At 37.2% G+C, this 14638-nt stretch overlaps 2 protein-coding genes across 2 annotated transcripts; both read left to right on the plus strand.

Annotated features, from left to right (window-relative positions):
* Positions 1-5541, plus strand: LOC147864855 (mitogen-activated protein kinase 15-like). Its single transcript, XM_087319031.1, has 11 exons — positions 1-52; positions 649-1057; positions 1368-1495; positions 1601-1660; positions 2771-2920; positions 3012-3167; positions 3287-3424; positions 3522-3595; positions 3674-3760; positions 4378-4577; positions 4657-5541. Exons 1-11 carry the CDS (start codon positions 26-28, stop codon positions 5034-5036), a joined length of 1809 nt encoding a protein of 602 aa, XP_087175157.1. The 5' UTR covers positions 1-25; the 3' UTR covers positions 5037-5541.
* Positions 5542-9786: 4245 nt separating this feature from the next.
* Positions 9787-13084, plus strand: LOC147864856 (uncharacterized). Its single transcript, XM_087319030.1, has 3 exons — positions 9787-10233; positions 10689-10818; positions 11065-13084. Exons 1-3 carry the CDS (start codon positions 10089-10091, stop codon positions 12905-12907), a joined length of 2118 nt encoding a protein of 705 aa, XP_087175156.1. The 5' UTR covers positions 9787-10088; the 3' UTR covers positions 12908-13084.
* The last annotated feature ends 1554 nt before the right edge of the window (positions 13085-14638 follow it).

The following is a 14638-nucleotide window of genomic DNA, read 5'->3' on the forward strand; positions in this document are numbered from 1 at the left end:
ACGGCTGTTCATTTGAAACAGAGCAATGCAACTGGCTGACTCTCGTCCCAAGGTAAGATCTTGTTCACATTCACATTCCCTAATTTGTCTCCTCTCCCTTTTCTTTTTAGATTTTTGTCTCCTAAGTCATCGAGATGCTTCGTGCCTTAAGAATCTGGGCCTAATGGAATACTGCGTATTTTTTCTGCATCTGGAATCCTTGTTTGGATTATGGGTCTATGTCATCTTTGTAGAGAACAATCAAGATTCTTCCCTGCAGGTAGAAACTTTGTTTGGATTTTGGGATCATCTCTGTAAGGAAGATTCTACATCATCCTTATAACTAGAAACATTAATTGGATTATTGGGTCTGGGTCATGAATGTATCAACCGTTCCATATCCTTCATGCAATTAGGAGTGGTGTTTGAATGTTGGAACTTGATTCTTTTTGGCACTAACATTCTAGATCCTCCATGCAAGAATCTCAAGAGAAGCCCTAAGTTCCATATCTTTCATGCAATTGGAGTGTTGTTTGGATTTTGGAACTTGATTTTTTTCAGGAAGATTCTATATCCTTCATGCGCAAGAATCTCAAGAGAAACCCTAAGAAGGCCTAAATTAATGTTGCAAGAATCTTGAGAGAAACCGTAATCTCTATCTGTCTGCAGACCAATGCAGAGGCTGAGTTTTTCACTGAATATGGAGAAGCGAGCCGATATAAGATCCTCGAGATAATAGGAAAAGGAAGCTATGGAGTGGTGTGTTCAGCTGTTGATTCTCACACTGGTGAGAAAGTTGCTATCAAGAAGATCAATGACATTTTTGAGCATGTTTCTGATGCGACTCGGATCCTCCGAGAGATCAAATTGCTTCGAATCCTTCGCCATCCCGACATTGTCGAAATCAAGCACATCATGCTTCCTCCTTCTGGAAGAGATTTCAAAGATATCTACGTGGTTTTTGAATTGATGGAATCGGATCTCCATCAAGTCATTAAGGCTAACGATGATTTAACCCCTGAGCACTATCAATTCTTCCTTTATCAGCTTCTCCGGGCATTGAAATATATTCATACAGGTGGTAATTTGATATGTTTTGTAGTTTCTCATGATGTGCATACATGATTCCTATATGGGTTGCTATGCTATTCCATGATGTGGAAATATGAATTCTGTTTAATTTCCTGTATGTGCATGTATGGCTACACTGTGATTTTGGTCACATTGTCATTTGAATGTAAGCTGTGCAGAGCGAGTGTATGTTGCTAGGCATATTGCTCTGCATCACCTACAGAAGCTAATAATGTCGAACACTATTGAGAACTTCCTTCTTTTGCTCATGCTTCACGATGGAGCATTGACTAATATTTATCTTTGGATCTGGACAGCCAATGTCTTCCACCGTGATTTGAAACCAAAAAATGTGCTTGCAAATGCTGATTGCAAGCTTAAAATATGTGATTTTGGATTGGCAAGAGTTGCATTTCATGACAGCCCAACAGCTATATTCTGGACGGTATAGCAATCTGTTTAAATATACACAATTCATGTTCTTAACATGCAGTTTGCAATCTTTAGGTGCCCAGAAATAATTAAGTTATTATTTTGTATGTTTGTACAGGATTATGTTGCCACAAGATGGTATCGTGCTCCAGAATTATGTGGATCCTTCTTTTCCAAAGTGAGTTTTATTTGTTTAATTTATTACCTCCTTTTTAGGACTATTGACATTTATGTGCATGATTGATTGCTAGAAATTTCACATTATTTTGATCGCTTTCAACAATGTATATACTGTACTCATTTGTCTCTTGGGGTAATCTGGGGAGATTAGATATTGTAATGGATGCAGTAGACAAAAACATATCTATCCATGCACCAGCACCCTAACTAGTATCTCCATTATATTCCAGGGTCCTACTTGAACTGCCAAGAGCACCAGGTTATGCCTTTAAATTCTGTTAAAAGAATAGGCAACAAGAAAGTTACTGCTTCCATGTGTGAGTCCTCCTTTAAAGCGATAGAACTTCTGTGCATTTTTTCATGCATTTTGCATGGATTTGAAGTTTGTATACATGATATATGAATCATTGCGTACTCTCTTTAATCCGTAATGGTATGCATAGGGGTGCATTATCCCACAGCATCAAATCAATGAAATATATGAAGTGGAAGACAAATCGATGCTCTTGAGATAGACATTCTGTTTAGTGCAGATACACTCTTACCTGTAAAACTTCGGTTATTCTCTTTGTTATTATCATCTCTTTTGTTCTCATTCTCTCATTTTCTCACTTGCTTGTAGCAGCTTGCAGGCCTTATAGAGGCATATTTACTTATATAGCGTTGTTCTGTTTCATACTATGGATACATAAATGTTTGTATTTCTATCTGTTTATTGCGTCTATGCCTGATTCCTTTACCATATTGCCGTTTGCTAGAGGTACTACATATTGTGGTTGCAGTTATTGCTGATCTGGTTCTTGTGAATTCTAAAGATTGCTCCTCAGCATAACCTGTCATAATATTTCATGAATTGGAGTTCTCTCTTTGGATCCTATCTTCATGTATGTGTCAGTTTGGCTTCTTTGATATAGTAAATGATGCTGTATGTTTTACTCATTCCCTAGGGAAAGGAAGCATAATTGCGCTGTGTAACCATTTGAGATATGGTCAAAGCATATATCTGGTTCTTGATTAAATAGCATCTAAATAATGGTTAATGGTTATTGCTTTTCATCTCAATCCTTTTCTCCTTCAACCTGACCCTTCTCTATATTTCTTACTGCAGTACACTCCAGCCATTGATATCTGGAGCATCGGATGCATCTTTGCAGAGATTCTATTAGGAAAACCTCTTTTCCCTGGAAAAAATGTGGTTCACCAGTTGGATCTAATCACAGACCTACTTGGTACTCCACCAGCAGATGTTATTTCACGGGTTGGTTACCCCTGCTGTTTTCACTAGGGCTTTGTGAATCTTCTAGGTATACTGTATTATTCATACTATTGTGATTATGAAATTCATACAGGTGAGAAATGAGAAAGCAAGGAAGTATCTTATGACTATGGTGAAGAAGCCATCCATGCAGCTTTTTAAGAAATTTCCAAATAGAGATCCAATGGCTCTTCGTCTTCTTGAAAAGCTTCTTGCTTTTGATCCCAAAGATCGCCCCTCTGCAGAGGAGGTACACTCTCATTGAACTTGTTTCATCTTTGATGAATATGAAAGTAGAGATTGTGCTTGTATTTACTCTAGTTTGAGTCTAGGAAGTGATTGCTAACAATTTTACTAGTTTTTGTGAAGGCCTTAGCAGATCCTTACTTCAAGGGCTTAGCTAAAGTGGAGCGTGAACCGGCTGCACAGCCCATCAGTAAGTTGGAGTTCGAATTCGAGAGAAGAAGAGTTTCGAAAGAGGATGTAAGGGAACTCATCTATCGAGAGGTAATATAAACTTTGGTTTACTATACAATTTCATAATTATAATGGTATTGAACCTTCTCTAATTTTTATGAAGATCCGTTTTTATTGCCATTAACAGATCCTCGAGTATCATCCGCATATGCTGAAGGATTATTTGAGTGGAGGGGATAGGCCCAACTTTTTGTATCCCAGGTTTCTGTTTAATTATTTGAAATGGTTACTTGTTACTGGTGGCCAACCATGTTTATATGCTTGCTTGTCTGATGGCAGTGCTGTGGATCAATTCAAAAAACAGTTTTCTCATTTAGAGGGTGGTGGAACAGTGCCACCAGAGAGACAACATACATCTTTGCCTAGGTGGTTCAAAACTATGTATTTGTTTTTTATTACTGATCATGAATGCTTATAGTTGTGAATTTATTTATTCGTGATTATTTATCATAAATGTTACTAGTTTTGGATATGCACACATATGGCTGATGTATTAGTAGCAAATGATGGTTCTCATATGGTCTTGTGGTAGCACTAAAGCTGAAAAATTGAAGCATTATTTTTCCAAGGATGGTTTAGATATGATATATCATCTCTAGAAACCATGTAAGAGTTATATGAGGCCCATTGGTGTAGGTACGTATTTGTGTCTCATGTCAAAAAACATTAATAACTTGGCCTATTCCCAAATAGGTTTCTGAATTTTACAGTAGGAAATTTGAAACGCCCAAAAATCTGGGAAAGAGTATATTTTGGGATAGAAATGAGGGAATTTGAACGTAAGACATATTGATATTTGAAATTGGAAATTTGAAAGATTGGACTGTTTTGTCATAGAAAAAGTATAAGAGCTTTATTTGGACCCAATCATACAGAAGTCCTCTGTCAGTGATACTTAATAACCACCATTCTGGTATTTTCTGTGGTGTTTCTGTTTATGAGTTACTGGTTTTGATAAAAATGTAACTTTTGCGTTTCCTCAGGCCTTGTTTGAACTACTCAAAAGGAAGCGAGCAACCAAGAGAGCAACGAGCGTCATCTTCCACGAAAGATCATATTGTTGAGATTCAGGAAGAAAGTGTGAAACGAACCAAAGATGTGGAGAGGGTGCAGAGTGATTGCAGGGTTATACCCAATGGTTGCTGTAGGCCCACATCGCAAATGACTCAAAGGAACCATACAGGTTTGTGACATTAAATATGACGTTGTCTTTAGTGTTTATACTTGATAAGCTATACCATTCTCTCTTTTGTTTTATACAGGAATTCCGGCAAAGCCTGGAAAAGTAGTGGGTTTTGGAATGCCATCAGACATCACCTCATCAAAGGACAGTTACGATTCACGGAGGTTAATGCAAAATTCTATCACAAATTTGTCCCAAAATGGAAGCATGCAAACTACTATTCCAAATATCTCCCAAAATGGAATCACGCAAAATATTGTTCCAAACATGTCTCAGAATGGGTTTCCGACCTATTCCTATCCAAATAGAAGAAACACGACATCAACAATACCTGAAAAGGATGATAAAATAGAGCATATATTAGTAGACGGGGTAATGCAATCAAAGCCTCAATTTGCAAGCATTGGTGTTGGGAGGAAAGTAGCTGCTGCATCAACTGGGCCTAGCAAAGATTACTAAGTTTCCCTTATGTAAAAGCATTATTCTTCACAAATAGATCAAGGGATCTCTCGATCTTGCTCGTAAAGTCTATTTGTCCATGACATGACAACACAACACCTCCATGTTTTTCGTGGGTGTGTCAAAGAGTGGGTTTCTAGTTATTAAAAAGAGTGGCTATGAATATAGAGAATAGAAGCTTAACCAAGAGCTCTTGTGCACAAAACTGGCACCAAAATTCATCCATTGATGGTAGAAGATCCTTCCATGTATTTTAGTATTCCTTACTATAAGAGATAAATCAACATGTCTATAAGATAATTTCAACAAGGTTGTGTAACATGTGTACATTTAAATCATAATTTATTTTTTCTTAGCTAGTCATAACACATTTTTTACGAGCCTTGGATTAGCTGCTTCTGCATTCTTTATGGTGGATTTTATGCTCTGTTTGGTTTCATAGCTGTGAAACATTGTTGATGTATTTGAACAATTTGGAAAACTGAATTTTCCTTGAGACCATTTTCATCCATGTTGGATGATGCAAAAGTTGACAGTACAAATTCATCAAGCATCATATCTTAGGGACCAATTCGATTTTATGCAAGATCAACATGACTTCTTGGGTTCGCAGCTCTGGTACTGAACTTAGATTTCAGCTTGGTTGTTTACCATAAATTTGGCTTTTTGGGTGATTACATTTCCCTCAGAATTTTCCCTAATAAGTCAAAGTTTGTTTTAGAGGGAGATTGCAACCATTGCAATTCTCTTGTTGCTTTCATCAAATAAATATCTCCATGTGCATTTTATATAAACTACAGTGTCTCCTTTGCATATTTCAATGTGATGCCATGAAATTGTTGTTTCTAAATAAATAGCTACTCCTCTCAATGTGTACATGAACTCATAAATTGAAGGTTATGAGTTGGTGACTTAACATTTGAAAGAGGAAGAAACTACCTTTCTACTCGTGGCAACTTGTAAGTGCAAAATTCCAAAAGAGGAAGGGATCAGCTTTGGAGTCTATGCATTGCATTGTTGGTAGGTTATGAGTTTACAAATGATTAGGTCCTAGATTCAGCATTCCTTGAAGCAAATGTGCTAGGATGTGATACAATATGCAAAAATAGATTTGTATAAGGTAGCCATTTTGACAAAAGATTCTGAATTATAACTTTACCAACGGTCATGTAACAAGGTTCTAATGATCATGATAGTGTCTTAACCACCACATGATGATGATGATGAACTAAGACGGAAGTTAACTTCATGGATGAGATGATGATTGGGGGTTAAGAGATGCTAGGTTTTGTAGTACCAAGATATTCTAACGATCATGGTAGGCTCTTAACCATCATATGACAAATGATCATGACACTAAGATAAGGTAAGTTCATGGATGAGATGATGATTGGGGACTATGAGATACTAGGTTTGATGGTACTAAGATCTTGTCCCTAATGAACATTTATACTATGTACCTATTACTAGTAATTTTTTATATTGTTGTGCTATAGATGGGCTTTCCATTAGTAGTTTGTAAATTTCAATATCCAATTTACCATTGCTTAGTAATAAATTATTCCTTATGATAAAACAAGTTATTGGAGGAATTTCCTCATTTTGAGGATATATAACACATGATTCAAGATTCGCCATAGTTTCCAAAATGTTTTAAGGTTGTGATAATATGAGCTATAGACTAATGTCAACTATAATGTGGACATTTGCAAATTATCTTAGTCTTCATTGTATTGCTCTACATTAGAGACATGCTCATACAGAAGCAACCTATATTTTTCTTGGAAAATGATTGGTTATTAGCAATCAATCTTTGCGTATCTTGTGAAACAAGAACAATGGTCTAGGTATACCAAAATTTCTAGACTCTAGCAATTAATATCAATAGTTTTTTGTATATCTAATTTATTATTTCTTAACCTTTCTCAATTTCGGATAAGTCTCATGGCTAATGGTTATATTTCACCTCACTAAATTCCATAAATTATTGTCTTTAAACACACACTTAAAGAAATGATATAACATCTTAATAAGATAACATTACTCATAAAAACCTAATTATCGCATTCAATTTAGAGCAAGGATTTAGCTAGGTAAAACTTCTATACTAGTAATTATTTGAGAATTACCTGATTTCTTTACATATAAAGATAGCATTTGAAATGTTCCTCCATAAAACCAACTTGTCCATTGGTTACATGCAATTCTATTTTTGGTGAAGATTAGGACAATTACTATTCACAAGTGACAAAATGAGACTCCTAGATATTGAGGTATGCTTGGATAATTGTACAAGTTGGCACATGTGCTTGGATAATTGCATACTTTGGCACATGTAGAGAATAATGGTATGAATTACATGGATACTCATAAGACTAGCTAGACATGGATACTAGTAAAGTGAACTTCATATTAAACTTTTAAGAGTAGATCGTGCAGATATTGCTAGTAATATGATCATTCATGTCACATGATGAGCAAAACAAACTACCAATAAACCAAACAATGGGGTCTATGATTACTTTGGGCACTTGCAAGTGGATGTTATTAATGCCATAACGTAGTGTGATGGAAAAAGGATGTGTATGGGGAAACTAGGGCCCACATATTAATGGAGAAACAGAAACAATTCTATAGCCTTAAGAATACATACATTAAACTCCATTCAAATATAGTCATGATTGATCTCCTAGTTTATTTTTGAATGCTTGATCCACAAAGTTTTGTTTCTCTAGTATTAGCCCTAGAAATCACAAGCACATATTTACATAGTTGGAAATCCTCACACACACATGCAAGTACATTTAAATATTACTCTCTTATTACAAAGGTTGTTATCCGACTACTCAAAGTCTTGGTGGCCCTTGGTACAAATTTATAGATAATTTATATTAGGTTTAAAGTTGTAAGGGTATTCAAAATGACAAGTGTATGTCATCTAAAGATTTTTTCCATCTTCATTGATCTATGTGGAATGAAAAGATTGAGCAATTTCGAGAACTATTCATTTTGGAATATTTAGAGTGCTTGATGTTTAACTTCACGAAGAATCATAACCATTTGTTATACACAGAGTGAGTAAATGAATTACTTTGTACTAGATGAAGGTATGGTTGTTGGTTTGCCGCAAAGATGGGATGGTTCATGCATGATAACATATTGTGAGTGTATATGAAACCTTTAAAATATGTAACATTGTGGATATAATAGAACTCATATCACATGCCATATCCGTATGTGATAGCCAATTGTTCTGGTGTTAGGTCTTGGAAGAGCTATTACATAAACGTTCTCACTCGTGAATAATATGAGAAATTGTTAAAAAATGTCTACACGGTGTGAAATCATAAACCATCTAATGGTTTATCCCTTATCAATGATTGCAAGATCTATGAATTACAACATGGAGCAATCTTACAGAATAAGAAAATTAAATCACTTGTTATAATCGTAGTAGGGGGACTATCAAGTCAAGTGTATGTGATTAGCCCATTAAAGTTTCAAGTGCAAACTTTAAGGGCATACGAAATTTGAAAAGGTCAAATTCCAAACCGTCTTGACAAGAGTGTATTAAAGCTTGACTAGGGCTCATACGAAGAGTGATGGAAAAACGAGGCATCGAAAGCCATAATGATACATTTGAGTACATGTGACAACTGGATTCAAGGTCAAGTCACACACTGTAATGCTGGAGGCCATGTCGTTACATTGCGAAAAAGGCGGATTGAAACAAGTGGCCGCAAACGACATATCCATCTACCAACCATATTCGATTCACATCTGCCACATAGTCGCAACGCATACTAAATAAGCAAGAGTGACAAAGTGACGAGTGATTGAGAGAGAGAGAGAAAGGTGGGGGAACACGAACTATTGTCTAGACCGGAATGAGTGTGAACACATATGGTCGGACATAGGCGAGAGAGAAGTGGTGAAAACGGCACATGAGCGAAAAAGAAAGGGAGGGCGAGTTTCCTTTATTCCTTTATTTGTTGTTTTTTTGTGTGACAACTCACAAATGAGTATATAGCATGAGTGTGTGTGTTGGATCAAGGCACTTTTTAAGAGAGAGAGAGAGAGAGAGAGAGAGAGAGAGAGAGAGAGAGAGAGAGAGAGAGAGAGAGTAATCAATGGAGTATATCTAACATATGGTTGTTGTTATAGTTATGGATGTTTCAATAGATTGGGTGGTGGATCAAGGCAGGCATTATGCTTTAAAAACCATGAAAGAAAAGGTATCCAAAAAGACCACACACTGCTACTACTAAATTCTAATGTATTCATATATGTATTACACACAACCCCAACCATACCATATGTATATGTACATACATACATATACACAATCACAACTATTAGTAGAGGAAATATTTAGTGATTTTAAATGATTTATGGGGAGAGAGAACAAGCTACACAAACCCCACATAAAACACATTATACACATATACACACTACATATATGTAGATACATAGCTAGGCATTCATTCAATACCCACTAGAAGTTGCTTGGGAGGAGCCCCCAAATTACTATTAAGTTTTTAACACACACACACACACACACACACACACACACACACACACACACACACACACACACACTCTCTCTCTCTCTCTCTCTCTCTCTCTCTGGTTATGTATTTATGGTTATGGAGCTATTTAACTAGACCTTCTCTTTCTGTCTCTCTCTCTGTTCTTCTGTTTCTATTGATTGATTGATTGATGATGGAAGAAATTTGATGATCCTCTCCAACCCCCCCCCCCAACACAACACAAACACAACACAAAATAAAAAGAGAGAAAAGAAAGAGAGAGAGAGAGAGAGAGAAAGTGGAGGAAAGGAGAGAAAACATTCTTCACTAAAACTCCTCATGAACGTGTGTGTGCAGTGCAGAAACAGAGCAAATACAGGGGACAGAAAAACAGAGCATCCTGTAAGTCGATCCAAAACTCATTAAAAAAGAGACACTTAAGGGTTAGGGGACATTTGGTCTAGCTCTGACACATATCAGAAGAATTATTCCATCGAATCCTTCTTCTTCCTTCACCACTCATATGGGTCGCTCACCAAATGGTTCAAAAGAGGGTGCCATGTCCATGTTGAAGAAAGGTGCATGGACTCCTGAAGAGGATGAAAAGCTCATAAACCACATCAATCAGCATGGCTATGGAAACTGGCGAGCTTTACCGAAGAAATGCGGTAATTCATCATATTATATATTATGTATATGTGCATACCACTCCCCCTAACAATTTATATCCACTATATCGATGATAACTTTTGCATCATGTATTTATCGATGATCTAATCAAATTGTATCGATAAATTTTGTATCATGTATTTATCGATCTAATCGAATTTACTATGAAGTACAGATTATTATGTTGATCATGATCCTTTCATAATTATCTAGATACAATACTACATGCAGTTGCTAATTTCCGAGGACCCGTGCGGTTACAGATACATACATAATAATACAGAATATGTTTGCAATAGCTTGGATATAGTGTATTTTGATCATATTATATGTACATAGGCTCATCATCATCTTTCAGTCTTGGTTTTTAATTTGCTTGATCCTGTACTTACTACTGGAACATGGTTACATCAATAAACAGTTTTGTTAATGTGGGAAATATATTCAAAATCAGGTCTTCAGAGGTGTGGCAAGAGTTGCCGGCTGCGCTGGACGAACTACCTACGTCCCGACATCAAGAGAGGAGCTTTCACTGAGATCGAGGAGCAGAAGATCATCCAATTGCATGCTCTTGTTGGGAACAAGTATGTGTTGATTCTCTCATATTGAACAGATATAGCCATATTATGATAACCTACTAGTATGATTAGGGGTTTCTTGAATGCAGTGTAATGGGGATAATATTCCCACAATTGATTGAATCATTAAACCTAGTCATTTTGGAGATATCTTAGAACCTAGTATGGGAACAAGCTAGATGTTAGTCATTTTATGATCTCTTATAACCTAGTATGATTAGGGTTCCTTTTTATATATATATCTCATTCCAGGTGGGCATTCATAGCCTCCCAATTGCCGAAGCGGACGGATAATGAGATCAAGAACTATTGGAACACGGTTCTAAAGAAGAGATTCTCGCAAAAGATGTGGTGGTCTCCGTCGGCCTCGGGCTCGGGCTCGGCGTCATCCCCGACAGCGACATGTGCCGTGATACCCGAGAGCGTGTCCATGCTGAACCAGCTCATAGGTGGGAACAATGGGATAAAGCCCTACAATTCACAAGCTAGCAATACAGTCATGGTGAATGATCAAAGCTCCTTGGAGACCCTCAACATGTGGATGAATAACATGCAAGATAGTACATTAACCAGTAGCACTAACTCTATTGATAAGGTTAAGGCTAGCTATAGCACTAGCAATATAGAACATAATAAGAAGAATAGCAGTACTACTAATACTACTACTACTACCACTACTACTTTAAGTAATAGTAGTAGTAGTAGTAGTAATAGTAGCACAAGTCACCTTGCTCAATGGGAGACTGCAAGGCTTGAGGCAGAGACAAGGCTTGCCCAACAATCCAATAGCATAGCTAAACCTAAACCATCTAACCCTAACTATATTAACATCAATTCGGCACTTTCGGCATGTGGGGCCGCGGGCAGCAGCATGCCATTCAATTCCAAGTTTCGCGCTTTCAGCAGTTTGAACATGATAAATACCACTACTAGTCCAGGAGTGTCTGCACCACCACCAACACTTCCTAGTTACCTGGACACATGCAATATAATTGATCAGCTCACAAGCCCTAAGTATATGAATATAAACATGGCAAGGAAACTAAACCCTAATATAATGAGCAGTACAGGTAGTAGTAACATTCAACATAGCACTGCCAACATTTTGACAAGCAACAATCTCTCTGGTGATACAATCTTGTCTACTAGCCCCAATTGTATCAACACCACCAACAACAACAACATATATAACACTAATGCCATGCAGATCAACACTATTATTTCACCTGTTAGTTATACTGATACCACAGCTACTACTAGCTACTCTAGCAGCCATCATGATGAATGCATTGAATTCTTCCATCCATCCAGTACACAGCTAGCTAGTGCTAAATTGAATACTACTACTACTACTTCTACTACTTCTACTAGGCCAACTTGTACTACTACTAGTACCATATCATTAACTGCTCATGATGATCAACAGAACCCTAACAAGCCTACTCATTCAGCTGCTGTTAAGCTCATAAACCCTAGTGGTAGACTCTCTTGGAGCAAGCATGAATTGTCCCTCCCTAACCTTGTCCTCACAAGCCCCACCTCCTGTGAAGCTTCGCAGCCGATTCGACCCACCGGCTCATCCCCATGTCTCCATCGATCTTCTAGCTGTACCAACAACAATACCTCAGACACATATAATAATGATTTTGACATTGTTTCGACACCTAGGTCTAGTGGCCGCGCCCGACTTAAGCTCGACAACATCATTCGATCCGCAGACTCCTCCAACCATATGAATGCTAGCATTAATGGCACATCCGTGAATCATTACAACTCTATCCTCATGATGATGAGCCCCGCTAGTTGCGATGATCCAATAGTATCTTCGAATGCGATTAACACCACCAATGATACTACTGGCAGTAATGATCAGCTAGATGATATCTGCAATTTGTTGACATTGCCATCTCCGAAGAACATGATGCCGGGCATAAGCACATCTTCGTCGGGTTTGGATAACATCAATGCCGCCACGAGCATGATGCTACAGGGTCTAAACTTCCAACAGATCGAGACGCTAATGCTCGGCGGCGCGGATCAACCGAATCATGACACCCAATTCAGCAATTTGCTAATGGATCTCAACTTGTGTTAAAGATCAAAATCCATCATTGCACACAAGTCTATTATATACACCCCCCCCAAAAAAAAATCATGATACGATGGAAAATTTATATGATGTGTACTGTACATGGATTCATGAATGTTGTACTTTTAGGGTACCTTAGAATAATGTAATTAACAAATAACCAATTCAAGTGATGTCCAATTAGTTGCTCTTAATGAATTAAAATTATGATATTGTATTATTATAAGTTGGTTCCCATGACATCCTGAAAAGTAATTGGCACAATTGATCCTAACATGTTTGCATGCGTGTGGACATATGTACTAGAATATTCCTGACAATGTGCACAATGCTCTATCATTGATAGCTACATTTCTCGTCTTTGACGCCAATTATCCAACACACTTACTAGACGGTAATTTCAATGAGGTCCGAGAACTTATCAACAATATTACACTACATCGGTAATCAGCATGGAAATGATGAGGGTCATGTCGATGATCAGGGTGATTGGTATATTCACGTGCGTGTTAATTATATTGTACTCTAGATGGAGACTTTCATGAGATGTCGATGGCATTGTGACAAGTTATACAAATACCATGTTGGTTGTCTTGACATTGTGGCATGTGGTAAAAATAAGAGGGTTTCTGTCGGGTGTTCCTACCATTGTGGCCACTTATTTGTGTACTCAGATATTGTTCTAGATGTGTCTCATGAGTCATAGGTTTGTCTACCCTAGGAGTAGGCAAACAGATGGAATAGAGGTCATGCTCATATTGTCTCTAACTATAATGGTTGATGGAGTAAATGCTACAAGCTAGAGTGGTATTCTCGTGTGTGACTAGGGTAGAATGCACACGTGTGATACATATAGATAATAGAATAGGCGAGGAGGTACTTCCCCCTTTCGATTAGTCTGAAGTGTGTATGTATTAAATGTTTAAAAGAGTGCTTTGAGTTGCCACTACCGCAAATGTCCTAAGTATGTTCGACAAGAAAAAAGAGATTATGATAGAGTAAGGAGGGACGACGTGACAACATAATGAATGGGCTTATCTATCTCGGATACAGATCCAAAGGAGTTTGAGTAAGGGTTGGATTTGAACAAGTACTAGATTGTAGGAAGAGCTTAATATGGTAATTTATTACCAAATTAAATGTAACTTAGTAATGCTAGATGAAGGTCTAACAAAGATATTATTAGGCGCAAATCTCACAATAAATTATGTTACATGCACAACCATAATTGATCATAAGATAAGTTTCTAGTATACGTCCCTCAATTTATGATGAGTACGTGTGGTTTAATTATAAAATGAATAAGGGTATGAATTGAATTATAATTCTATGGTGTGAGATAAATGATTAAGTGTCTCATTACTTGACCACTTCATGTGGAGTAGTTAAGTGTGTGAATACCTCAGGAACTTGGGGTTTTGCCTATATTAGAAGGTCAACCTTACTTCTTATCTAATGTCGAGACTATGCCACTGTGGCTATAGCTCTTGTTCGGTATGCACGTGCGATCCTTACAGAATCTAAGGTACGACCTATATCAACACCAATGGTATGGGGCATCGAGGAGATTCAAATCGGTCTCATGCTATCACCAGGGGGTGGTTTGGGACCTTGGCTTCCTTTTTTTAGTTTTTCTTTCCTTTATCTTTTGCTTACTAATTAGCTAACCTCTAATTGGTTTTGTATAAATAGTGCACAGATAAAATACAATTTCTAACAGAAGATAGTATTCTATTA

This window comes from Azolla caroliniana, unplaced genomic scaffold (genome assembly GCF_043228905.1).
Source record: "Azolla caroliniana isolate FFs.n. ecotype wild unplaced genomic scaffold, voAzoCaro1.0.p SCAF_4, whole genome shotgun sequence".
Lineage (NCBI taxonomy): Eukaryota > Viridiplantae > Streptophyta > Polypodiopsida > Salviniales > Salviniaceae > Azolla > Azolla caroliniana.

What these genes read in the sequence shown, in the direction of transcription:
- LOC147864855 (XM_087319031.1), top strand. Translation starts at nt 26, where the DNA reads ATGCAACTGGCTGACTCTCGTCCCAAG. An exon ending in TGGCTGACTCTCGTCCCAAG is followed by an intron (nt 53 to 648) that starts GTAAGATCTTGT and finishes ATCTGTCTGCAG; the next exon opens with ACCAATGCAGAGGCTGAGTT. An exon ending in CAACAGCTATATTCTGGACG is followed by an intron (nt 1,496 to 1,600) that starts GTATAGCAATCT and finishes ATGTTTGTACAG; the next exon opens with GATTATGTTGCCACAAGATG.
- LOC147864856 (XM_087319030.1), top strand. Translation starts at nt 10,089, where the DNA reads ATGGGTCGCTCACCAAATGGTTCAAAAGAGGGTGCCATGTCCATGTTG. An exon ending in AGCTTTACCGAAGAAATGCG is followed by an intron (nt 10,234 to 10,688) that starts GTAATTCATCAT and finishes ATTCAAAATCAG; the next exon opens with GTCTTCAGAGGTGTGGCAAG. An exon ending in CATGCTCTTGTTGGGAACAA is followed by an intron (nt 10,819 to 11,064) that starts GTATGTGTTGAT and finishes ATCTCATTCCAG; the next exon opens with GTGGGCATTCATAGCCTCCC.